Genomic DNA, 26,170 nt, shown 5'->3' with positions numbered 1-26,170 from the left:
CTGGAATAAAGTGCTTCTGCTTGGCAGCTGCCATACAAGGCACGATGGAAAATGGCCACCGCCCTGTCACTGTGATAGTTTGGTGTGAACTCTGCTTGTTGGCTGGCATGGGGTATCTCTTCTGTCTGAATCTATTACATTACAGCATATATCAATATATCCATTTGGAAAAAAAAAAAATATGAGAAATATTATGTAATATAATTTTAATTGGGTCTACATCTGAAGGATTACAATATTTAAAACATTAATTATTCTGCTCTACTGCATTGTTTCTTCAGTACTAAAGAATCATTTCAAGGCACTAAACACAATGGATTTTGGCTCGGGATCCCTAATAATCCTTAGGGAAGTGAAACCCTATGGCGGCTAAACAGGAGTATGGCAAGGAGCTGGGGATGTTGTTCAAAAACAAAAACCAACAAACAGTCAAAAACAAACCAAGGAACATGTAGATCTGATAGACACCACTAGGTGGCAGGGCAGGCTGCCTTTTGCTGCACTGAACCTAACATGCAACACAAGGTCCTCTCTTTAGGTCTAGACAAGCCCCTGGCCTCTTAAATGGAAGATATGTATTAACACAACTGTGTGTATAATAAAGGAAACTGGGTTTTGGCATTCTGTGTGGTGTGTTTCACTGAACCTCTTACACGGGGGCGGGGGGTTGGGGGGGGGGTGCATCTGAAGCATAACTGCTGTGAGGAGATCACTGGCAGGGGATGTCTTGTTGGGGCTCTCCCCAATCCTCCCAAACAGTCTGGGTCTCTGTGCGCCTCCTCCAAACCTCCTCTGCCACTGAGTGACACCCTGATCACATCACCATTGAGCAGTGCACTCTGGGATTGGTGGTTCAAAGGTGCACTCAAGCCTTCACCTACACGGGAGGGGGGGGGGGATCTCATTTCAAAGAGCTTAGCAGAAACCAGGACACGCTAACTCGTAATCTTCGAGTCACCTTTTAAAATTGTTAAGAATTAAAATGACTGTGATTTAGAAAACTTTTTTAAGGAAAGAGGCTTGGCAAATTCTACACTGCAAAGCAATGTTAACACACCACTGAGAGAAAAATAAATGCAAATCCAAGCTTGTAGTTTCATCACTACAGTCAAATTCATTTTTAGCAGAGCGAATGGGACAGACTTGAGGAGGCCTTCCATTCCACCAACCTGGAAGAAGGGAGGCTGGAGGGGTCTATTGGGCTGGGGGTGGGGGGGGTCTATTGGACTGGAGGGTTCTATTGGGCTGGGGGTGGGGGGGGTCTATTGGACTGGAGGGTTCTATTGGGCTGGGGGTGGGGGGGGTCTATTGGGCTGGAGGGTTCTATTGGGCTGGGGGTGGGGGGGGTCTATTGGGCTGGAGGGTTCTATTGGGCTGGGGGTGGGGGGGGTCTATTGGGCTGGAGGGGTCTATTGGGCTGGGGGTGGGGGGGTTCTATTGGACTGGAGGGTTCTATTGGGCTGGGGGTGGGGGGGGTCTATTGGACTGGGGGTGGGGGGGGTCTATTGGGCTGGGGGTGGGGGGGGTCTATTGGGCTGGGGAAGGTGGGCTAGTGTTTCTCCGTTCCACATCATAGACAAGCCCTCGCACGTCACAGACAATAAGCCTGGTCAGTAGCGCCAGATCGGGCCGTGTGGGCCGTAAACTTCGTCCTTACTCTCGGTTTAAGATCATTTCACAAGAAAAGCCGTTTTTGGAAGACAAAAAAAGCTAAAAGTTTTAAACTTAACGACGAAAAGTAAAAGTCAACAACAAGTCATGTGACTGCAACAGAAGTAGTGCAATATACTGGGTTGAACTATGCTGACCTAGTGCACTGCAATGTAAAGCCCACAAACCTGCACAACTTGACACACACAAACACACACACAGACACACACAGACACACACAGACACACGTGTAGAGATGAGAGGAGGTGACCAGGAGAAGGAGTGCTGTGTGGTGTCCCTCTGGCTCCCTCTGCTGCTTGGGCAATATCAGAGGCTCACACTGGCCTTGACTGGCCCTGACTGGCTCTGCTGTGCTGTGCTGTACTGGGGGTTCTACATGAAGGACAGGTGGGAGCCATTGGATATCTGAGAGGTGATGCTGGTGCTCCTGTTCATGGCCTGCTCACTGTGGCCCCCCGACGAGGTCCTGTTCAGGGCCTGGGGGCTGTTACGCGCCCCCACCCCGGCCCCGCTGCTTTTTGGCGTGGCCCCTGACGGATGGACCCACGGTTGACCTCCCTGGCCCCAGCCGGCCTGGATGGGGGGCCCTCCCGGACTGGAGTGGTAGTAGTGGTGGCCACTGCCACTGCTATGATGGCTGGAGATACTGCCCCCACTCACTCCTCCTACTCCACCCCCCCCTCCTCCTCCGCCCCAGTGGGGCCCCTGGGAGCTGTTGGATTGGTGCGGGGCCTGCTGCTGGGTGGCCCAGCTGGCAGGGGCCCCAGGGAAGCTGTGGCTGAGGGCCTCGGGGGAGATGTTGGCCAGCACCATGTTGCTGAAGCCCAGGCGCATGCTCTCAGAGTCGAAGGCCTCAATCTCGCGCGCCTGACGCTCCAGCAGCGAGCGGATGCGCTCCAGGCGCTCGTTCTGAAGAGCCAGCATCTCCTCCTCGATCTGAAACACACACACACACACACACACACACACACACACACACACACACACACACATCAAAGAGCAGTAGCCAGAGACAGATTTCAAACTCTTTGGTACAGACAGTAAGTGGGGTGTAGCTGACAAACATGAAGAGGAGGAATGGAAGATGTAGACAAAGGTTGAGCTCAACAGCTTGGTCAAGAAAGGGAGACAGACAAAGAGAGACAGACAGAGAGTCACACAGACCTTTTGCTCGAGCAGTGCCCTGCGCAGGGAGACTCTCTGCTCCAGCTCCTTCCTCTCGCGCTCCTGCTGTGCATCCGTCTGCATCTTGATCTTACTCTGGTACGCGTTCAGCAGCTCCAACTCCTGCTGCAGCTGCATACGCAGCACCTGACACTCTGCCTCCTGAGCCTCATCCAGACGCAGCTGCAGAGGGGGAGAGACACAGACACAGACACAGACACAGACACAGACACAGACACAGACACAGACACAGACACAGACACAGACACAGACACAGACACACACACACACACACACAAAGAGAAAGAGGGGATTTTAATACAAGAGAGCACACAAAACTGTATACACTGCAGTTATGAGCGTGAGTGTGCGAGTATATGTAGTCACTTATTCTGAAAGAGAGATTGTGTCTCAGTGTGAGTGTCCGTGCCAAACTCACAGCCTGCGTGGAGAGCATGTCGTTGATGGAGTGGTCGTACTGCTCGGCCAAGATGGCCAGCTTGCGCGTCTGCTCCTCCTTGATGCGCTTGAGCACGGCCTTGTGCTCGCTCTTGGGCGTGTTCTCCAGCAGGTGGTTCCGCAGGGCCTTGTACTGCCGGGTCTGGATCTTACACGTGTCCTGGAACTGCTTCTTGATCTGGAGCTCTTTGGACTGGGAGGGGAACCACACACAGCCACAGGACAGATGAGAGGAAGGAAGCTGCCGTTTGGTTTTAACAGACTACATTACCCAAAGAGACTAATAGTCCCTAATATGGGATCTTTGGGAAAGAGACTACATACTGTCCATAGATTGATCAATCACTAAAGCTGAAGGATTCAGTATTTGAGTTGCCAGAAAGAACCAACACATGTTGCACTGCTAATGGACTAGCGCGAGAGCTAATAAGCTAACGAACATCGCTAGAAAGTAGTAATGCAATCAATCTAGAGGAATTCCTCTCGGCAAGCGATTGATTTGTTTTGTAGACGGCCTACAGGGCCATACAAGGGGGTCAGGGTTGAGAGGAGGACAGTGGAGAGAGGAGAAAGAGTAGAGAACAGAGGAAGGAAATGAGAGGAGAGAGAAGGGATAGAAGGAAGGGCAGTGGTCCCACCCTGAGGCTCTTGGGCTGCTGCCGGACCTCCATGACATGCTTGCGGCGCAGCTCCCTCTCGCGGCGCTTGTTGTACTCCTGCTGGTTGGTGAGCTCCGTCATGTGCTGCGTGCGGATCAGGTCGGCCCGCATGCGCTGGATGATGTTGAGCTGCCGGAACTCCAGCTCCTGCATGGACTCGTGGTGCCGCAGCAGCATGGCGTGCTCCAGGTCCTTCTGCGTCTGACGCTTGTTCAGCTCCTGCAGGTCACGCACACAGACAGAGACAGAGACATACACAGAGACAGAGAAGGAGACAGACACAGAGACAGACACACAAAGACAAAGACAGACACAGAAAACAGAAGGGTAGAGAAATGTAAGGTAAGACAAATGAATGACGCAAACATGCAGATAGGGAGCTCCATGTTGAAAGAGAGCCCACTGAAGAGGGCGGAGGTGCAGTGAAGGAGCAGTGGAGGCGCCTCTCCTCACCTCTCGGGCCAGGTCCTGCTCCACGTTGTGCCTGGCGATGAGGATGCGCCTCTTGAAGCGGCGGCACTCCAGGTCCAGGTACTGCCTCTGGCGCCGCAGCAGGTTGGCCTCCTCCTCCGCCTGGAAGTGCTGGATGTTCTCCTTCTGCTTGGACAGCCACTCCTGCTTCTCCTTCTTGGGCGTCGACTGGTTCTCATTAAGCTCCTATGGGGGGGGGGGGGAGATAGAAAGCAAAAGACTTAAAACAACTTTCAACTTTGCAGCGAAGTCTCTTGTGAAGGTCTGCTCATCCTGCTACTGTGCAGTGGTGATTTCTCCTGACGGGGGCCCGTACCTCTTTGAGCTGCTCCTTGCGAAGTTTGTACTCCCGTTTCTGCGACTCCAGGAAGCTGCTGAGCTCCTTCTTCTGCTGGCTCTGGATGTGCTGTCCAAACTTCTTCTCGTCGTTGGTAAAGGTCTTGGCCTGCAGACAAGAAGAAACGCTTAGCACTTCATGCCCATTTAAAAACAGGGCTTATTTGAGACTCAACCAAGACATCAACACAAAGACAAGTTAAGAGTGAACGTCAGTGAGAGGTTAGTGAACGTCAGTGATCGTCAGTGAGAGGTTAGTGAACGTCAGTGAGAGGTTGGTGATCGTCAGTGAGAGGTTAGTGAACGTCAGTGAGAGGTTAGTGATCGTCAGTGAGAGGTTAGTGAACGTCAGTGAGAGGTTTGTGAACGACAGTGAGAGGTTAGTGAACGACAGTGATCGTCAGTGAGAGGTTAGTGAACTTCAGTGAGAGGTTTGTGAACGACAGTGAGAGGTTAGTGAACGACAGTGATCGTCAGTGAGAGGTTAGTGATCGTCAGTGAGAGGTTAGTGATCGTCAGTGAGAGGTTAGTGAACGTCAGTGAGAGGTTAGTGAACGTCAGTGAGAGGTTAGTGAACGACAGTGATCGTCAGTGAGAGGTTAGTGAACGTCAGAGAGAGGTTAGTGAACGTCAGTGAGAGGTTAGTGATCGTCAGTGAGAGGTTAGTGAACGTCAGTGAGAGGTTTGTGAACGTAAGTGTTAGGGTCACTGCTCTGGTGGACACGTACATCTTTCTCCATGGTGGCCTGGTGCTTCTTGATGAGCTTCTCCATCTCGGAGGCGAAGCTGCTCCTCTGGCTCTCTAGCTCCTTGTCCAGGCGCAGGCGGTGCTCGTCCATCTCGGCCTTCACCTTGTTCTCCAGCGCCATCAGCTGCTTCTGGTGCTGCCGCCGCATGCGCTTGTAGCCCCACATCTGCTCCCGCAGCTCAGAGTCCTGCTCGTGCTCCTGGATCTGACGCGTCACCTGGCACACACACACACATGTTAAATACTGACAAAACACTGCTAGACATAACAAAATATATGCTATTTAAGTAGGAGACATACTGGATGTCAAACAAGACTATTTGCATATTTTGAAATTTGTTATGGTACATTTTAGTGACACAACCCTGCCCCCCGGTGTCTTGGCCCAAGATTTGCAGATGAAAATGTACAGAACATATCATTTGTACCTGCTAGGGGATATAGTTATTACTATTGTATCAAACAGTCAGTGACTTTGGATCATGACTTTCATGAAGAGGTCATGGTACGACACTGCTTTGACAGAGACCGATGAGAGGTCAGGCGTCAGAACAGTGAAGTGTGCCGTCAGACACACGGAGTCACTTAGCCGTTTAGCTGGTTGACCATATTGTCGTCCATATTGATGCTGCCATATAAAAAAACACCCCATTTATGCTTCATTAATATTATGGACCAGTCATGCCATATTGGTGGAGTTGAAATAACATATAGAAACTCAACATTTACCTCCACTAATGAAATGTATACAAATGCAGGCAACTCATGACCCACACCTTTTAAATAAACAAACTCAATACAAGAATGTTTCTGTGTGCTCCAAGTTCTTTAAAATGTCTTGTCCGTGCCATTAAGGTGCAAACCTGTTGTGTACCCACTGCGTACCAAAGCCAACACAGAGCTGGAGCGCTGGAAGCTGAGCTGCAGGTTATACTGGACTGTTTTGATAAACTTTAAATAGCGCTTGCTCATACGAGGTTCACTTTAATGTTCGATCCGACAGGATGTTTTCTCAAATCAAGGGTGCTGACTCATATGTCAAGAAGTGCGGCCACAAGACGGGTTTATGCAAGCAGACGCAAAGCATCTTGCCAAAGGCGATGGGTCTCCTCTATAATTACTGAATACAGTCAACAGTCTATCCGTCAGCCCTGGGCCATGTGACGTTTACAGCTGACGTTTGTGTTCAAAAGTATAAAAAAACAGGACCTCTTAAAACAGACTTTCTATACACCGTTTGCCACAGCTACCATCCTGAAAAACACGTGGACACGAGAATGGAACTACAGAAAGGAGAGAGAGATGAGGGGGTGGCCGTTGTGAGAGGAGGAGAGGAACAGAAGGAGGGAGGGGAGAGAACTAGGATGAGGAGGGAGGGAGGTTGAGCGAGACTGAGAGGTGTGTGTGCTCTCTCACCAGGGAGGCGGTACGGATGGTGGCAAAGTGCTCGCGGTTGCGGAGGTGCTTGCGAGGCGTGTGAGCGGGCGGAGACTGGGGTGGCTCAGAGGGCCTGCTCTGGGTCTCCTTCTCCTCCTCCTGGTAGCTCTTCGACGCCTGGACACACACACACACACACACACACACACACACAGAGACACACACACACACAGAGACACACACAGAGACACACACACACAGAGACACACACACACACACACAGTGACACACACACACACACACAGACACACACACACACACAGAGAGACACACACACACACAGACACACACACACACACACACACACAGAGACACACACACACACACGGCATTGTGAGTCAACTTTACATAAAACAGGGGGAAAAAATAGGCAACAGGAACCAGAATGCAACACGTGCTTCGCACAAAGCCCCATCCACAGTGGCCATGACAGGACCGGAGGGCGGCGAGGCGTACCGGTTTGAGGTGGATGACGGAGTTGTTGGACATGACGGTGCGGTCACCCTCCAGCAGGTCTAGCTCGCTCTTGTTGTCGGCGTCGGTGGCGTCGGGCAGGCTGTTGACGGAGCTGCTCTGGGAGCTGGCGCTGATGGACATGCTGGGGATGGACTGGTTGCTGCCCACGCTGTTCACCGTGCCAGTCCTGCCCGCGGTGTGATCGCCCTCCTGCCAATGTCATATGTGTCAGACACATACACACTACATACAATATACGAGACACAAACACACACAGACATACACTCACACAAGACACAGAGACACACACTCACACACAAGTAACAAGTACACTCAGTTCAAAGGCCAGTTCATTAGGTGCACCTAGTGAAAACAAAGGCAGTGTAATACAGTCTTGCAATTAATCCTCCTTCATGATTGTGATAATGAACAGTTTAAATGCTGAAACAGTTTATAGGGGGTGATTCAACTGTATGATCATTTTTGGAGGTTGCAATTTGTGGTGCTGTTAAACTGTTCAATTAAACACAAATATATTTAGCTGTTGTTACATCTAGCCTTACTAGATGAAGTGGAATGGTCAAAACAAAGACAGCAGCGTCAGTACAATGTAATACATCTCAACAGCACCGCTAATGGCAGCCTCCAAAATGAACACAGTTGAATGGACAGATCTCTAAATTAGTTTAAATAAATACTAAATACTATAACCTTTATGAGGCTAGGATTTATTGCAGGACTGGTGTATCAGACTGCATTCGTTTTACCTAAGTGTTCCTAATAAACTGGCAGCTGAGTGTCCCACACACACAGACAGAGAGACACACTCCAGACAATACCGCAGGAACAGACCCACAGACAGGCAGATGGCACTGTTGACACACACACACACACACACACACACACACACACACACACACACACACACACACACACACACACACACACAACAACAGAGAAACAAACAAATGCATGCAGAAAAACAGCCAGTGTTCTTCAGTAAATGAAGCTTCTCAAACTGTACCAACTGTATGCACTAGACTGCCAAGATACTATAAAAAAAAAGGACATCCATGAATTTGATTTGATTCTAAAGTGAGTGCCATTAGAGACAGAGACACAGTCTCTCAGGATCAGGGTCCATTCCTTATTCAGTAAAGAAGTGCCACTGTGTGTGTGTGTGTGTGTGTGTGTGTGTGAACTGTGGTGTGTGTGTGTGTGTCTGTTTTCGGCTTCACTGACTAGGGGTGGGCGATATATATCGTCTGCGATAATATCGTCATTGTTGTTCAAACGATGTGCAAAATTACATTATCGAGTATTTAAATGACTTCGCCAAAAACAATGACACGCACGGGGAAACTGTTCATATCATGTTCTTAATATAGCCTACGGCGCAGCAGCGCTTCCCACAGCACGGCACTCACACGACTAGTGGGCCTACGTGATCACGTGACATGGCTTCTCGCGTCCACTTTGCAACAGGTTAGCAGCGCATGGTGATGTCTGTTGTGCCTCCGTTGGTGTAGCATAAAACGTGAGTTTTATTAAAACATAGCGTGTGTAATGTGGAGCTTTTTCATTCCGTTTGTTAACATTTCCTTCTGTCTGTCTCTGAACGTAGTTGAATATTGTAGGGGAGTAAAATGCTCCACGGCCGAAGTAGATTGCATGTTTTTAACTTCAGGGTTAATTCCCTTTCCTTTACGTCTGCTGCTGGTTAGTAAATACAGACAGCAGGAAAGGTTAACAAACGGAATGAAATAGCTACACATTACACACGCTATGCTTTAATAAAACTCACGTTACTCACATACTGGTTAACACTTTCACAGCACATAAACGTTTGTTGCTACATCCAAACTATGAGTCACCGTTGTCCCTCCCTGTACGTGTACCTTAAAGGAGCCGCACCATTTTACTAAACGTTCTTGCAATGTGAATCATTTAATTTAAATATGCTTATTGGCCTTATTGTGTACGCTTGAGCGTTTAACAGCGCTTGTTTGTGAGAGAGAGCATTTAACTGTTGATGCCCCAGTTTAATAAAGCCAGGCTATTCATAAAAAACGTACGTCAATGTGGCATTAGTACTATGAACAGTTGAGCTACAGTCGGTCCGGGCTCGGTTACTTTTCTGTCGTACAGAAAAATTCGTCCCGATCCATGCTCTAATACTCATGTATTTGTACAATCCTGGACAGAATTTTAAGTTTAATAAGGCCATAAGAACTGCTGTTGATGTGCAATAATTCTCATGGATGCATGGAGAACTTTATTACAAGAGTTAAATATTTCTGCATTGCAGTTCAATTGTTATTTTTGTTTAAAGGACAATAAAGAAGTGTTTTCCTTAAACATTGTGCCCATTATTGTAATCTCCAAGAAGGTATGACTGAGAATTCCAATCAAATTTTGTTTTTAAATATCGTCTAATTATCGTTACCGCCAAAATGAAAAAAAAATATCGAGGTATTATTTTTTGCCCATATCGCCCACCCCTATCACTGACCTCTTCCTCATCGGCGACCTCTGTGGCGGGGCCGTTGTGGGCCTCCTGGAAGAGGATCTTCTTCATCTTGCGGTACTGCAGGTTGTCCAGCTCCCGCACAGCGTCTTTGGTGCGCTGGATCAGGTCCATCAGCACCGACTCGGGCCGCTCGCGCTGGACAAACGCATGCTGGGGGAGGGACACACACACACACACACACACACACACATTACAGAGTGCCCACGCTGTGCTGCTGTGGTGTGGGGGGATAGTGGGCATGGTGTGGCCACTCACCTTCAGCAGCTCCTCAGAGGTGGGTCTGTCCTGAGGAAGCTTCTGGAGGCACGAGTCCACAAAGTTTCTAAAGTAATCCGTCCTGGAGAGAGAGAGAGAGAGAGAGAGAGAGAGAGAGAGAGAGAGAGAGAGAGAGAGACAATGTCAATGGATATAAAAGAGTTGAATAAATTCAAAGAAAGATAAAGTGGAGAAGGAGGGAGAGTGAGCAGGGGAGGGGAGGGGGGGTCTGCATCTCCTGCTCTCCTCTTCCTCACAGCTCATATTGTGAAGGTTAACTCAATTATGGATGAGGGGAGTAAATACTGGCACAGGGCCTGAGGACCAATCAATACTGGAAACACTCACCAGTCGCTGGCCTGAGGACCAATCAATACTGGAGACAGTCACCAGTCTCTGGCCTGAGGACCAATCAATACTGGAGACACTCACCAGTCACTGGACTGCAGCGAGGGGCTCTCGTTCTGGGCTATGTGGTATAAGGCACTCATGGCGTTCATGTTGAAGAGGGGAGGTTTCCTCTCAGCTGCACACAGAGAAAGGAGCACAAATCACAGTAAAGGTTAAAGACACAGGCACAGGCACAGGCAAGTCAAGAATCCTTCATGAAAAAACACTGGGCCTCGCTGCATCCATCATCCATACAGACAGTAAGAGAGGGAGAGAGAAAGTGAGACAGATGCATAGACAGAGAGAGAGAGACAGACAGACAGACAGACAGACAGACAGAGGTATGGATGGATTGGACAGACAGAAAGACACAGACAGAGAGACAGGGGGGGAGGGTTTGAGACAGATGTTAAGGCTGACAGACGTTCAGAGGGACAGAGATATGGACAGAACGGACAGACAGAGAAAGGAGGGTGGGGAGGAGCGGATAAAGTGATGGATACTGGAGGCCTGATCAAGAGAGAAAGCACACGGTAGACCAGGAGAAACATGGTTGGTAGTGAATAGCTTGAGTGCGTCTGGTGTAGTGTGGTGCGGTGTGGTGTGGTGCGTGGTGTGGACTGACCTAATTCAATACAGGTGATCCCTAGAGACCAGATGTCCACTTTGCCCTCATACTGCCCCTCGTCCATGGCCAAGATCACCTCTGGGGCCATCCTGAGAGAGAGAGAGAGAGAGAGAGACACACACACACACACACACACACACAGAGAGAGAGAGAGAGAGAGAGAGCGATTACTAAATCAATGCATCCTCTAGGTTTCCCCAACCAATGGCTGGCTGACTGAGTGTGTGTGTGTGTGTGTGTGTGTGTGTGTAGCTCAGAGAGGAGCCTCACCAATATGGAGTCCCCACAAAGGAGTTTGCAGGAGAGCTGAGGGAGGCGGAGCCAAAGTCTGCCAGCTTGACCTGCCCTGGCTCTGTCAAGAGGATGTTCCCAGCCTTGATGTCTCTGAGAGGAGAGAAGAAGAAGAAGGGATGGGGTTCACATGAGAGGAGAGAAGAAGAAGGGATGGGGTTCACATGAGAGGAGAGAAGAAGAAGGGATGGGGTTCACATGAGAGGAGAGAAGAAGAGAGGATGGGGTTCACATGAGAGGAGAGAAGAAGAGAGGATGGGGTTCAAATGAGAGGAGAGAAGAAGAGAGGATGGGGTTCACATTAGAAAACTCATGTTTACTTGACAGACCAATTGGATATCCAAATGTTTAGGAAGAATATTACATTTTACAGACTATATGTACACATGATGAACACATTAAGTGCACTGCAGGACAGCGTTAAACACCTTTACACACACACACAGACACACACACACACACACACAAACACACCTGTGAATCATAGTATGGGAGTGGAGGTAGGCCAACCCTTGCAGTACACCATGAGTGATTGCTGCTATTTCCATTTCTTGTAAAGGTTTCTTGTGCACTGGATGGAGGTAGAAAAAAAAGAACAAACCGACAAATCAATACACAACCACTGATGCATTTGAAGGATTATATATGAGGTGTATATATATATATATATATATATATATATATATATATATATATATATGACTTGCATTCATATGAAGTATTATTTATAATGTTTATCACATATCATGTGTAGACCTTGGCCAGACTGGACAGTGTGTGAGGAACAAGCCTACCCTCTAAAACATCGGAGGTGGACCCCAGGCAGTACTCCATCACCAGCTAGAGAGACAGAGACACAGACCATAGTGTGAGTCCACTGGCAAACACCACACACAATCTGACCATGTGCCTCTCATCGGAGATGTATTAAATGAATCAGGAAGGCAGAAGGGGTTGGGGGAAATAGGGTTATGAAAGTAATGCCAGCTTTCAAAGTGCCTTTAATGATGGCAAACAGAGTTGTTATGCAACAGTGAAATGAAAGTGCTGGTCCACCGTAGCATTAGGAGGCACTCCAAGCTCTCTCAGCAGGCCAAGAGGGGGGACTCTTACCCAGGCTGTGTGCTCGCGCAGGTAGCATCCTTTATACTCAATACTGTTGGGGTGCTGGAGCTTCTGGAGGAACTTCACCTCCTTAATGATGTCCTGCCACTTCTGCACGTCACAGAGAGAAGGAGGAAGAAACACAGGAGAGAGGGGGGGGGGGGGGGGGGGTTAAGAAAAGACTAGCCCAGACAACACATACCAGCTGACATGACGCATACAAGAATAAGACCAAACTAGTTAACCTACACTGTAAATATCAGACGACAGAGATCAAAACCATTCCTGCGTCACAGAAACTAAAGCTATGTACACGGATGCAGTCAACTTCAAACAGGTTCTCTGTTATTGAGAATTAAAAAAAAAACGAAACAAACAGGACAATAGTTTTGCTTCTTCTTTGTTTGTTTTGAACAGATTTATGACGCATTTATGACCCGCCGGTCCCACCTAGTGCGGCTCTAATTGTACGTCTGGTGTGAATGCTGCCCCTGAGGGCTCGTTGCACAAGTTCCTGAACGTAGCGCTCCCACTCCACTCGCGACGGCAACGCAGCGCTACTCACTCTGATGCCAAGAGGGTGACTAAAGCAGCTTGACCTCGGATGAGTAACGGGAGCAGAAGAGGCAGAATTCTGGATCTGAGCAACTCCGCCGCATCTGCAGCAGACCAAAATATAGCAGCGGCCGAGAAGGGCACGCAAAGACTATCACAGCCCCTCTGCTGTTCAGCCGGCACAAACATTAGGCCTAAGTTGGTTATTAATGTCTCCACTGATGACTAACACAACTTTGTTCCTTCTCAGGGTTCTTCTTGTTCGGTGTGCATTGTTGGTGATATAACGTCATGTAAACATCTTTAGAATAGATTTAGGATACGTGTAGAAGGTATGGATCCATAGGAGATTCCCTATTGGCCCTACACTGTTTAATAGCACAAAGTTGCCTGAATGTAAGAGCGCCTTATTACTGCGTTACGGCACAAGAGCCCACTTATGGTGTTTACATGGTGAGGTAGAGTCAGACCATCATCTCCACTCACCTCATTGCATTGTTTGCCGCTGTAGGACATCTTCTTGATGGCCACCACCTCTGAGGTCCGCACATCCCGAGCCTGGGGACACACGTCACATGAGCACGTCATCAGACAGACAACACCACCACAGGAAGATCCTACACAGCGCTATTTGGCTCAAGACGTGATGAAAGGGTACCATTCTTTTTCTGGGTTATAAATGATTGTTTTCACAGAAAATGTATCCAGCTTACCCCACTGATCTTATAAATAGATCTTAAATAAAAAATGATCTTTTATAATAAACACATTCATGTTTTACCCATAAACCCCTTAGCCACAGGACAAGGCCTATAGAGAGTGCTGGTTGGCTACTGGCTACAGGACAAGGCCTATGGAGACTGCTGGTTGGCTATTGGTCACAGGACAAGGCCTATGGAGACTGCTGGTTGGCTATTGGTCACAGGAATAGGCCTATGGAGAATGCTGGTTGGCTATTGGTCACAGGACAAGGCCTATGGAGACTGCTGGTTGGCTATTGGTCACAGGAATAGGCCTATGGAGACTGCTGGTTGGCTATTGGTCACAGGAATAGGCCTATGGAGACTGCTGGTTGGCTATTGGTCACAGGAATAGGCCTATGGAGAATGCTGGTTGGCTATTGGTCACAGGACAAGGCCTATGGAGACTGCTGGTTGGCTATTGGTCACAGGAATAGGCCTATGGAGACTGCTGGTTGGCTATTGGTCACAGGAATAGGCCTATGGAGAATGCTGGTTGGCTATTGGTCACAGGACAAGGCCTATGGAGAATGCTGGTTGGCTATTGGTCACAGGAATAGGCCTATGGAGAATGCTGGTTGGCTATTGTGTACTCACAAAGTAGACGGCGCCGAAGCTGCCATGGCCGATCTCGCGGAGGTCGGAGTAGAGCTTCTCGGGGTCCTCTTTGAAAAACAGCTCGGCGATGTCGGGGTCCTTGAGGCTCCCTGCACGGGCGCTCTTGTTCATGCTGGGACCGGGGGCGGGGGAGGGGCCGCAGCGCAGCCACCAGCAACTATCTGGGTCTGCGACTGCGACGCGACAGCCCCCACCGATGGCTCATCTGCAGGACAGTGGCTGCATACAGATCCACACCTGAGGGAGCAGCACAGAGCAGATCTGCCTGTTAGACGAATACTACCTGGGATGGACATGGAGGGGACAGACAGCCAGAGAATCATGCAATATGTTGGCTTCACTCTCAGCCACAGGGGGGAGAGAGAGAGAGAGAGAGAGACAGAGAGAGAGAGAGAGAGAGAGAGAGAGACAGAGAGAGGGGGGGGGCAGTGGCGCACACACACAGAGAAACACTGACTACATCAGAAGTAGTGCTGCCCAATTAGGCTAATCTAATCACAATCACCATGTCAGCCGGTGTGATCACATAACGGCAAAAGGCTGCAGTTTAATTAAGCAAACAATGTGTGTGTGAACAGACAGATTATTCTCTGTTTGTGTGCAGTCTGCTCATTATCTACGCCCAGAATAACAAGATGACCAATCTGTCTCTGTTACGGCAGTCAAGTGTATGGTCACATGGCTATTCCAGGGCTGCCAAACTCTGACTGCCTAAACTACTGTTAAACGGTACTACGGCGGGGATTAGGGCGTTGGTTGGAGTTTATGACCAATTTCTCACGTAACGCTTTTTTCACCGTAGGAATGAACTATAATAATTAGTGTCTATAAAGAGATTAAAGAAACCTCAACACCATTACAGGGAGGCTTGTAGGCAGTGCACTGCCATCAGAATAAATGAGAAATGTAAACGTTTTCTTGTCGTAGGCTAAGCTAAGTAGACTATTTTGTCCATATTTATATGATTGAGATGGAACAAGAGACTGAAAAGTCTAGCTAAATATGTGAAAAAGTATTAAATTGATTTAGTTAGAGCCTACACATGGGCTACAGTTCTAAAGTTGACCCGTTAATCACTGTTAATGAGGTTAGATCTACTCCCTAGGATAAATGGATCCATATAATGCTACTGTGACAAATAATTTAAGATGCAACCCCAGATTAAAGCTGATATGCAACAAGTCAGGATTAAAAATAATATTTTCATATCAAGGGGTAGGCTATGCATTAATAGCTCTCATTAATGCTGAGCATAGATGAGGTGTGTTGCTCACACTTCTAATAGCCTATAGTATTTATGTGCTCTCAGCAAGCAGAAAAAAAGCTGCCCTTGTGAAAGCTGGAGGAGGGCCACCTCCTGCTCCCTTCTCCCAGGCTAAGGAGTCAGCCACTGCAGTCACCACAGAAGTCCCATGATGGAGGGGGACCAGGAGTCAGCCACTGCAGTCACCACAGAAGTCCCATGATGGAGGGGGTCCAGGGGCAGTCAGTTCTGACCCTGCTCACTGTCCACCCTTTCTCTACAATCATTTGTTTTGAAGAAATTTAAATATGCTGTGTACAGTTGAAGGGGATCCTATTGAGCTGCTAAATCAAGTAAACTCATGATACCAGTTTGTGATCCAAGTGTTACCATTACTGCATATCATGCCTCCGTCTCCACAGATGAGTGTGAGGATGAGGAAGAGAGACACACAGAGAAAGTCATGGACTAGGTTGGCTACTTTGCTCCCTACTGGAGTTGTTTAATGCTGCTGGTCTATTTGAAGAGAGAGAGAGGAGAGAGAGAGAGAGAGAGAGAGAGAGAGAGAGAGAGAGAGAGAGAGAGAGAGAGAGAGAGACAGACAGACCAAAAAGGGAGTGAAGGAAGCAGAGGCACACACACACACTGAGAAAGCCAGAAACAGGAAGTGGAGAGGAGACACCCTTGAGCGGCAGCCACAACACCCTAAGCACACTCCCAACAGGGCTCTAGTGGGTGGGTGGGCACGCACACACACACGCACACGCACACACGTGTAATCAGCTGGGACCGCCTTGCTACAGACACACAAACACAGACACACACAGAGCAGTCATTTCTATCATCTGTGATATTCTACACTGTTGTCGCTGCCAGACTCACTCCATGTCGTCCAAACACTTCAGTCCGCTCACTTGATCTAGAGGGAGCTGGGAGTCTAAGGCAGAACTTTTGCCATGATCTGAATGGGTAATGTGTATGTGTGTGTATGTTTATGTGTCGCCCACTTTAGGGAGTGCTCTGGGAGTGGTGGAAATGGGCCTGTCCGAGCCCTGTGTGTGTGTGTGTGTGTGTGTGGCTGAGTCAGGCGTGAAGGGCCCAGGAGAAAAGGCCACTTATAGCTCCTGTTCCCCTCTGAGGCGGCCACACATATGTGACGACACTGGGAAAATGGGCCCTCTGGTTGCCATGGCAATGGCACCGCCTGCACGTGGTGGACTGATGGCCTGCACCCAAGCAACAACCAATAGCCCAACACCCCCACCCCATCCCAAATAAAACCTCCCTCCCTCTCTCCATCCCTCCATCCCTCTCTCCCTCCCTCCCTCTTTCTCTTCTCCTGCCCGTTCAGTCTTTGAGTGGGTCACACTTGACTGTGCACCCCTCCGCCAACGCAGGCCTGACGAGGAGGGTTGCGTAACCACAGGTGAGAAGAAGAAGGTGCTCGACAGAGACACAAAGCATAGCGCCCGCACGAGTCATCAGTCACGCTGACAGCGCAGAGGAGCAGCCCTTCATCGCTGCGCACCGGCCAAACACATCTCACACAGAGGGACAGCTGTGGTGCAGGAGGAACGCGGGCCAATATACTCATTACCAGCGCGCCCCTTCAAAGAACATTACACACATTCCTCCTGAAAAACGCTGAAATTCTTATGTCACAATAGTCTACTGTATGTTGAGGAATACCTGGCAGAAACTCTCCCCCAGTTTAACAATAGCGTCAGAACAGGTCATCTTGATTCCATGGGACGCGTGTTCACAGCATGTCTGGATGAGTGGCCTGCTCCAGTCCATTCTTGTGGGGCCTTGACTATAGACTAGGGGTGTGTTCAAAATATCGATACGGGGATACATCGTCGCGGGCCTCTTTACGATGCGTGTATCGATACGGAGGCGTCAGTATCGATACTTCACGTGCATCAAAAAAAAAAAAAAAAAAAAAATTATTATTTTTTTTTTTTTTTTTTTTTGTCTGTTTCTTTGTACAGCGTCTACTTGGTTCATGTGCCTGCCTGCATACTTTGCCCATCATCCAGTTGATGGTATAATTTGAAAGCAGAGTTTCTGTAGAATCCACATGAGGTGACAAATATGTTATGATGTACTGTCAAGGAGTTACAGGCAATTTTTTTTTGTTATAAGCCTAAAATATCGGGATACGTATCGTATACGTACGTATCGCATGTATCGCGATACATATCGTATCGCGACCCCTGTATCGGGATGCGTATCGTATCGCGAGGTGGTTGGCGATACCCACCCCTACTATAGACAGATGGATATGTGTCAGCATACAGGCGCCAGACACACACTCCTCTCTCCGCCACAACCTGCTCATGAGTAGAACGACGTAAACAACTGCACAGTGGCTCTGGGATTTTTGGGTGAGGTGAACGCCTCATTTTTTGGGTAATTCAGCAATTTCCTGATACCAATCAAGTAGTTTCTTCTTTTAAACCAACCCTAAGGGCCATTTAAGCCAACCTAATGCTAGACGTTAGGCCCTTGTTGATGGTGCTGGCATTCGACAGGAGCTCTCTTTAAAGCTCATGGTCGCAGCTCGACGTCTCTGTGCCTTTCTGCATGACGCTTTAGGGGCTGAAGCGTTCCATGACCAAACTCTCATCAGTTCACACAGCACTGGAGCTCCAGAATGAAACGCTGGTTTTAAATAGAAACTCTGTTTATTACTCTGTATACAGACCCCCGCCCCATCCCTCCCTCCCTCTCTCACCACACACACGCTGCTCAGATGATCATCTTTACAGACACAATACTGAGGACTGATGTTGGAGTCACAAGACTGACCCTCACTCCCCACCCGGGTAGAACAGACCCAGCTCTCAGAGCATCACTGTACGTACACACACACACACACACACACACACACACACACACACACACACACAGAGAGAGAGAGAGAGATGGTGCAGCAGTGTTAAAGATCATGTTGACTGATGCTCTCTACAATCAGTCTGGTGACCCAGAGTGGTAATCAGACATCACACGAGCAGACAGAGCATGGGCCCTTGGCTGGTAATGGCTGACACCATTGCGTGCCACTGACCATACACAGATTGCAAGAATGTGGCAGGGCAGAACAACAAAGGGCAGGAATTCCCTCTGCACGTTCTCCCTGTGCATACAGTTTGCTCTCCACTTCCTGGTCTGGCTGCGCTCAGCTAATGTGCAGAAATGAAAGGAGGGAGGGGGGGGGGGGGGGGTGTGGGGGGGGGGCTCACCACTGCCATCTGCCTCATGGAACTACAGCAACAGCAACACAGTATTAAAATGCGTATAGTCAGTATCCTACAACCCCTGCAAATATTTAATGCACAATACTGCTTCACACTACAACTGACAATCACTGTCCAACACTACTGACAATCACTTTCCCACACTGCTGACATGACCACATCACACCAAACCACTTCTGACACCAACCAGAGAACCTCTGGATTAATCTTCTTGTACTGTAAATCACTCTGCTACATCATACCACATGCATACAATCATTTGTTGAAAAAGAAATCCTTAATTCAGGCATGAAAACGGGTCAGGGGTGAAAAAGGTGAGGAGGATATTACCCCTCTAGGGGGTCCGGGGGCGTGCTCCCCCGTAAGTAAAATTTTAATATTCCATGTTTTAAAGCGTCAATCTGATGCAGTTTGAGATGCTTTTTTTCCAACCTGGGGAGAGCTGGAGAAACTTAGCTTCAGCCATGAGTGGCTTAATGCATAGCCCCCACGAGAGATGCCGTATCTTAACTTGTCTACTCTTCCATCCATGATTGACAGCCAATACAATGTTATGTAATTCAGATTTCAATACATTGTATTGGCAAAGCCCTTCGCGTTAATCAGCGGCGAAAAAAACAACACAATCATACATTCTTTAGAAGTACTAAATGATGCAAAATGTAAGGATCTCTTTTAATTTATGGAATTCTTGTCAAGAAAATATGATTCTATTGTTTGTTTCGCCGCTGATTTATTATGTTGAATAACTGGATATAACTTCCAGTGGCACTTGCTCTTGACTGCTTTGCCTCATAGCTTGGCGACTTGGCCTTTTTGCGCAGAGCTCACCTTTCTTGTCACCAAAGTGCTTGTCATGTCAGTGCTCAGGGTTGCTCTGTATTGGGTCTTGTTTATGGTAATGAGACTGAAAATCGTCATCTGACGTCATGAATCATGATTTGTTTTATACCTGCAAGGCTTGTAGGTTGACTGGATGCAATAGTAGGAATTATTTGCTACGTTAACAGTCTGTAGTCAAACACCTTTGCAATGGTCACTTTGCCCCAACAGAGCGATTCAAAGTTAGAACAGGGAGTCTCTGTGGCGTTTGAGTTATGTAGCTAAATTAGCTTACTCTCAGTACATCAGTTATTCACACCGTATGATTAATCATTCAATAGATCATCACATCACCCAATGTAATGAGAGGTCTTCTTTCACGCAAACAAACATTCTAAGGTCGACCTCATGCTCTGTCAAAACATCATATGGGCTCCACATTTGCCTGTCATCTTACTGCCCCACATGACTACTTCAGATAGATGCACTTACACATGTTCTATGGTCCTCTCGGGGAAGACAAATACTATGGAGGTGGGATTTATTACCCACCCACCCATCATCCTTAACCCACAAGGCTTTATTGATCCGGTTTCATACCAGATAGGACAGATTACACAAACACAGAGAGAGTAAGTAATGCTTATCCCCATCCACTGAAGGCGAGGTGGTGTTCCCGTTTGCATCATCATGTCCACTCACTGGCTAAGGTCATTACAGCAGTGTCACAGGCCTGCCCTGGATTACGTATGTGCTGTTGCTGCTGCAATCTGCCCGCCCACAGCTCAACCCTGATCACTCTCTCTCTCCCTCCCTCCCTCCCTCCCTCCCAGCAGCCCACTGGAGGGGCCTGAAAAGCAGCTTTGTGGGCTCCGTCCGACACACGTCTGTAATCACGCAAGGGCCAGCTCAGGAATGACGACTTTCTTACGCACTGGCCACATTCACATCTGTACAATGTGCCAATGAATGGGAGGCTGGACTGGACTGGACACTGCACTTTAACATATGATGCTTAAGTCCCATGATGGCTGACAGTGATAGTGTGTGCTGCCTCCAAGACTTCAAAAGGTACACCCCACCAGTAGGAATGTGTTTACTACTAGAGTTCACCAATCTGGTTCAAATTGTAATATTTGATTGTTCAGTCAGAAGTACGGATTTCTTCATGAAGGTTAAAGGCTGGTTAAAGGCTGTGCATGAGGTTCCACTCCACTTATACTCAACTCTACCTTATACGTTAGGTTATAGACTACAAGCTAATGAGCTGGTACTGGACTCACAAAGGAGGGCTGACTATAACATTCAGTTAGGCGACTCAAAAGTCCCCAGGGAAACAAAACAAGTCAAAATGTACAGACAAGACTAAGGTTAACTAATCAGGAGAGAATATAAACAGGAACAAACTGAAATGCTTCTGATTGGTTCATCACTGTTAAATGGACAACAGTGAGCATTCCACAAATACCACGAGAAACATGTTCCTTCTTTCCGCACACACACGTCATGTGATGCCCAAGCTAAAAACATTTTTGATCCATTTTTTTTGCAAACCTTTACTGCTTTTGGCCCTCGAAGGCCAACCTTCCTGAAAAAACAGACTATAGTTGTGAAAAGGTATCAGCAAGCAAGGTTGCATATTGGAATTAAAAAGTGACGCATGACAAACTCCTTAATACTTGCTTTCACTCAGCTTAGTTTTTTATTATTATTTATATCTTTATTTTGTTATTTATAGTTATTTTAAAAACTATTTTATGTACTTCACACTCTCAATATATATTTTCAACATTTGTATTGTTTTGCACTCTTAAGCACTTTTATTCTTCCTTTGGATGTTTGTTTTGCTTTTATATTTGTGAATCACATTGGACTACCTCTGTGTATGACATGTGCTACTTTCCTTGTCTAGTTGAAGGAACCCCTTCACTCCTATAAGGAAGAGTGATGTTCGTCCTCAAATAAATGTTGAAGTCTTTGAAGCTATACATGGGACATCACATTCACTACTGAAGGGCTGTGATCATCTGATGACAGGGATACAGCACACTTCTCTTTTCATTTTTTTTTTTTACACTATTGTCTGGGGTAGTTCCCAAGAGGGTGTCAACCTAGTGGCTAACGACACACAATAAATGTTCACTCTGGGGAGAGTGTAACACTACACTGACACTACAAGCTACTCCAAATAGGGCATCGCCTGTTTTACAATCTGTTAAACAAATGTTATTGAATACCACACAAAATATGGTCTGTGCATTTACCGTTTAGGTTGTTCTGGTAGCACTGGTTGAAGCAGAGTTACAAAAAAAACCTGAATAGCTTGGGAAAAAACTGACTTATTAGCTATACAGTTGTATTTAAGTTATTTGACAAACCTTTCGGTGCCAAAACTGTTTGGTTCAATAATCGTGGTCTTCAAATTACTTGATTATCCTAATGTAATTATTCATTTAGTTCTGCACAGTTGTAAGAGGTGTAGTAAACTTTGATTTTCTTCTAAAATGGGGATTTGGGGAGCGAAAAATCAAGACTTGGGTGCCTGTTAATAGTATATCTGACTGTATGGACTAGTGGTATGACCCCTTCATGAAATGAGACTTGAGATAAGTTTTAATGAACTCCCCAGCCAATGCTGGACACATGACAACACTCTGCAATAGGTTTAGGATGAACAATATCCAAATGATCAGCCTAATCCACCGGGGCGACTGAACGTCTCGTTCCTTAGGGTATGAGACCATGTAATTATATGTACCTGTAATGCACCAGCATGGATAACACAAGGGACAGAGACCACTGGCTATCAATAAACACTCCGGGAGTGAAGATCAGAAACAGGCAAAATGACAATCGGGCCTGTATTGCCTGGCATTTCCTTCCATGGCATAGCTGGCAGATGATGGTATGCATGGTCAAACAGCAGCGACTGAACTGATGTGTCCAGGAGGAGGGGTAGAGAGAGAGATGATTTAATGAGGTCAGAGACAGACAATTGTGGGGAGACAAGGGACTGTGGTGTCCTCCACACAGAGGCGTCATTCAGTGGCGTGTTCACACACATTTCACTTTGCATGTTTCTGTGTGATATACACCCAACAACAAATAGGCCACTGCAACAAGGCCAGCGAGAGCTTTTCGCCACAAGGCTTCTGGCATCCACAAGTCCCCCTTTAAAATGATTTCTGCCAGTGGATGAACAAGCATATCAACACCATCCAAATGTGTCTTATAGAGTAGACTGTGTGACAGCAGGCCTCTTGGGGAAGGGGGGGATCTCTGCTCTTGCTCTTCTAGCTCCATAAAACATTACCAAAGGGAACACACCCAGGAAAGTCAGGCGATAATGCATGGCCTCCATATGGAACTGTGTGCCTGATGAAAGGTTCCTGTTTCAATGGGAGGGAAGCAAATGAATCTGGCACCAATGAGTTAGCATGTGCTTTCCCCATCAAAGGCAAAAAGGTTCAAGATTTAATGAACTACACTCCATCTGGACGTGAGGGTAGCTTCTTAGTAATAATGGGGTGCATTAGAAATGACAGCCACATGCCACAACCAAATGAATGTAGAGACCGTTACAAAGACCTACATACTTTTATGGACTTAATGGCATAAAAAAAATGTTTCTTCCAGTTGTAGTTTGTCGCTCTGTACCTGAGACACTGCATAGGGCCTGGCATTGTTGTGTCGCTGAACTGTCAATGCAGTGGTTTCAGGGGACTGGATGAGTCAACGTAAGCTAAGCAGTTTGACATAAGGAAATGAAAATACCAAATGCGACGCCATAGTAGTACTGCAAGACCCTAGCAATTGCATTGCGAGTATTGGCAACACTGACATTTGTCAAACGGTACAGGGGACATGGTGGTGTCAGCCGATGCGCCCCACAATATGGACAAATCCTCACTTTTAGGCGTTGTCCAGAAACAACTAAACCGGAAAAGAGGCTGGCTCACGGAAAAAATATTACTTGTTGCAATAAATCACAGGCAATTAGTCAACTTTAACTGCTCATTGAGAGAGCGGGCTGGCCGGCTAGGATAGTTTGCAACCCTGTGTTCAATTTAGTTAAATTATAAGTTACTGGATCACCTCGGTCCCAAGTTGACATAAATTAGTTAGCAAGTAATATGGCATTGTTACACCATGCCATTTTCAACATTCCTGGAAATTCATATAGCCAATTTCAGATGTAGCCTACTAATAAAGCATGTTGTGGATGATTAGTTAGCTATCTATAGAGCTAGCTAGCGAACACAAAAAATACTAGACTATCAAGGCCTGTACTCTTGCTTAGCTCTAATGTTACACATACACTACAGTTAGCAAACGTCAGCTAAGTTAGCTAGCTGGCGTTACAGACCAAGCTAGCTAGCTAAACTAATAAACAAGTTACAACATTAAAATGTTTACAAACGCAGTAATGAGCGAGATCTTAGCGGTCTAGTAAATATAGTTCATGTTATTTATGGATCAATAATAATACAATGTCACGAGTTAACGACCAGGTATAATTGGGTAACATTAACTTCATACCAACAGACAGAGACAACTTCAGAACTTCCAGAACTAGCTTGCTATCAGCTAGCTAACAAATAGCTTTAACGTGGCAGTGGATTTGGCCACTTATGTCATGGCATGCCACGAAGTTTAAAATGTATCGACTTACAATTTTAAATACAGCAAGTCCGTCAATAACTATCTGATTATCTATTGTGTTTACAGTGTGTAGATGGTTATAGTTGGCTTTCCCTGAGCGAAAGTTGCTTGGTCGTTCATAGAACAGCGGACTGGATAGCTAGTTAGCGAGCCAGCTAAATCTGATCATTTAACGTTACTAGAAATGCAGCTGCTGAAGAATGAGGCGGTAACTCACCCGTCCGACAGGCCAGTTTTGAGAGGGCTGAATATTGTCTGGAATCAAGAAGTGCTGTCCATCCAGACCAGAGTAAGAAGTCGTCTGATGAAGGTCTAAACTTGCCTTTGATCGAGTTTTGAATCGTACTTAATCGACAGGGTTTTGTTAGAACTTAACGTTCCTGATTTTGCTAGTTGACAATGTTAAAACTCCACCCCAGGGCTAACGGTGGCCCAGAAGCTTGATTTCCCCCTCACGGACAAGTCCTAAAGATGGCGGCCAGGCAACTCACTAACTCCGTGTCAAATTCGACGAGGAAAATATGAGGGAACACTCCTTAAAACAATCTAAAAACTAGCTGCAACCACGCCCTGTAAGAAGTCCGATGCTTTACAGGCCTCGCAATATTAGATGGAGTTTGCAGTCGATTTCACTGTTTGTGTTGGGACTGTGATTTTCTCTCCCCTCCTCTTCCCGTCTGTTCCTGGAACGCCAGTTCCGCCCTCTTTTTCCTTGGATGCATTGTGCAGCCTGTGAGGGGCATCAACTGTATGCATTTACCCACAATTTAGCCAAATCCATAGAATGTGGTGAATCTTGACCACTGACAAAGACATGAAAATGCAAGGTGTCAGTTGTCATATCAGGATATGGGCTCTAATAATAATAACAATTCGAACTATACAAAATTCTTGATTCAGATAAGTCAGTAGGCTATAAACACGGTATTACATGTGGCCATAGTATTTTAGGCAGATATACAGTGTCTGAACAAATGAAGTTGAGGAAGTTTATGTATAATGGACCCTAACCTCTCTGTAATATTACGTTATAATTTCTGTAATGTTATCAACATCACAAATCTCAGTTTATTTCAAATGAAACGGCCTGCAAATGCAAAATCTGTTTAGTATTAGGCATAAGGAACTCAGACGTTTCTTTTGTAATTAATTACATTGATCAACTAAAGCACTTGGGATGAGTCAGTGAAAGGTTAAAACACAGGCTATACATATTTTTTGCCTGAGCTACAAGCAACCAATTGGTGTGAAGAACAGAAATCAAGACTCTGGATTGGCTCTTGGTTGGCCACGCTGAGCTTTACCTCTGTATCCAGGCGAACGTAGAGCTTTGAAGCTTACTGAGGATGCAACATGAATGGGAAATACAGCTCAGTGTGTACAGTGTTATGCTGCATTTTTTGTTATGCTAACAGGCCCTGTACAGTATTATGTAATCCCTTGAGAAGTGGAGCCATAGCAAAAAACACATAATATTACATGGCTGAGTGAAATGGTTTCTATAGAGAGTACAGTTTAGATTTCTGCATTCCTTTGATTCAGCTTGTTGGATCCAATGATTGTTTTCAAAGGAATAGTAGACAACCCATACAAGGGGTTAACTTAGAATATACTGCATCATTTGTGGATAAATATATTAACAGACGTCCCTGTGATTTCACATTATTTTAC

General features: G+C 46.8%; 1 protein-coding gene across 2 annotated transcripts; it reads right to left on the bottom strand.

Annotated features, from left to right (window-relative positions):
• Nucleotides 1–1,498: 1,498 nt before the first annotated feature.
• Nucleotides 1,499–25,132, bottom strand: taok1a (TAO kinase 1a). Of its 2 annotated transcripts, none has more exons than XM_080844685.1 (20): nt 24,717–25,132; nt 14,492–14,749; nt 13,641–13,712; nt 12,609–12,710; nt 12,290–12,335; nt 11,970–12,066; nt 11,475–11,588; nt 11,202–11,293; nt 10,619–10,712; nt 10,187–10,268; nt 9,914–10,081; nt 7,402–7,611; nt 6,925–7,062; nt 5,489–5,725; nt 4,741–4,869; nt 4,407–4,610; nt 3,933–4,172; nt 3,275–3,487; nt 2,836–3,018; nt 1,499–2,607 (listed from the first exon to the last, which is right to left on the bottom strand). In XM_080844685.1, exons 2-20 carry the CDS (start codon nt 14,621–14,623, stop codon nt 2,044–2,046), a joined length of 3,117 nt encoding a protein of 1,038 aa, XP_080700811.1. In that variant the 5' UTR covers nt 14,624–14,749; nt 24,717–25,132; the 3' UTR covers nt 1,499–2,043. The 2 variants fall into 2 exon arrangements, with proteins under 2 accessions (XP_080700811.1, XP_080700812.1); XM_080844686.1 differs by lacking the exon at nt 24,717–25,132 and adding an exon at nt 17,445–17,462.
• Nucleotides 25,133–26,170: the final 1,038 nt, after the last annotated feature.

Source organism: Sprattus sprattus, assembly GCF_963457725.1.
Source record: "Sprattus sprattus genome assembly, chromosome: 9".
Taxonomy (NCBI): domain Eukaryota; kingdom Metazoa; phylum Chordata; class Actinopteri; order Clupeiformes; family Clupeidae; genus Sprattus; species Sprattus sprattus.
Note: the sequence above shows the minus strand (reverse complement) of the source record. Positions and strands in the feature narration are given on the sequence as shown.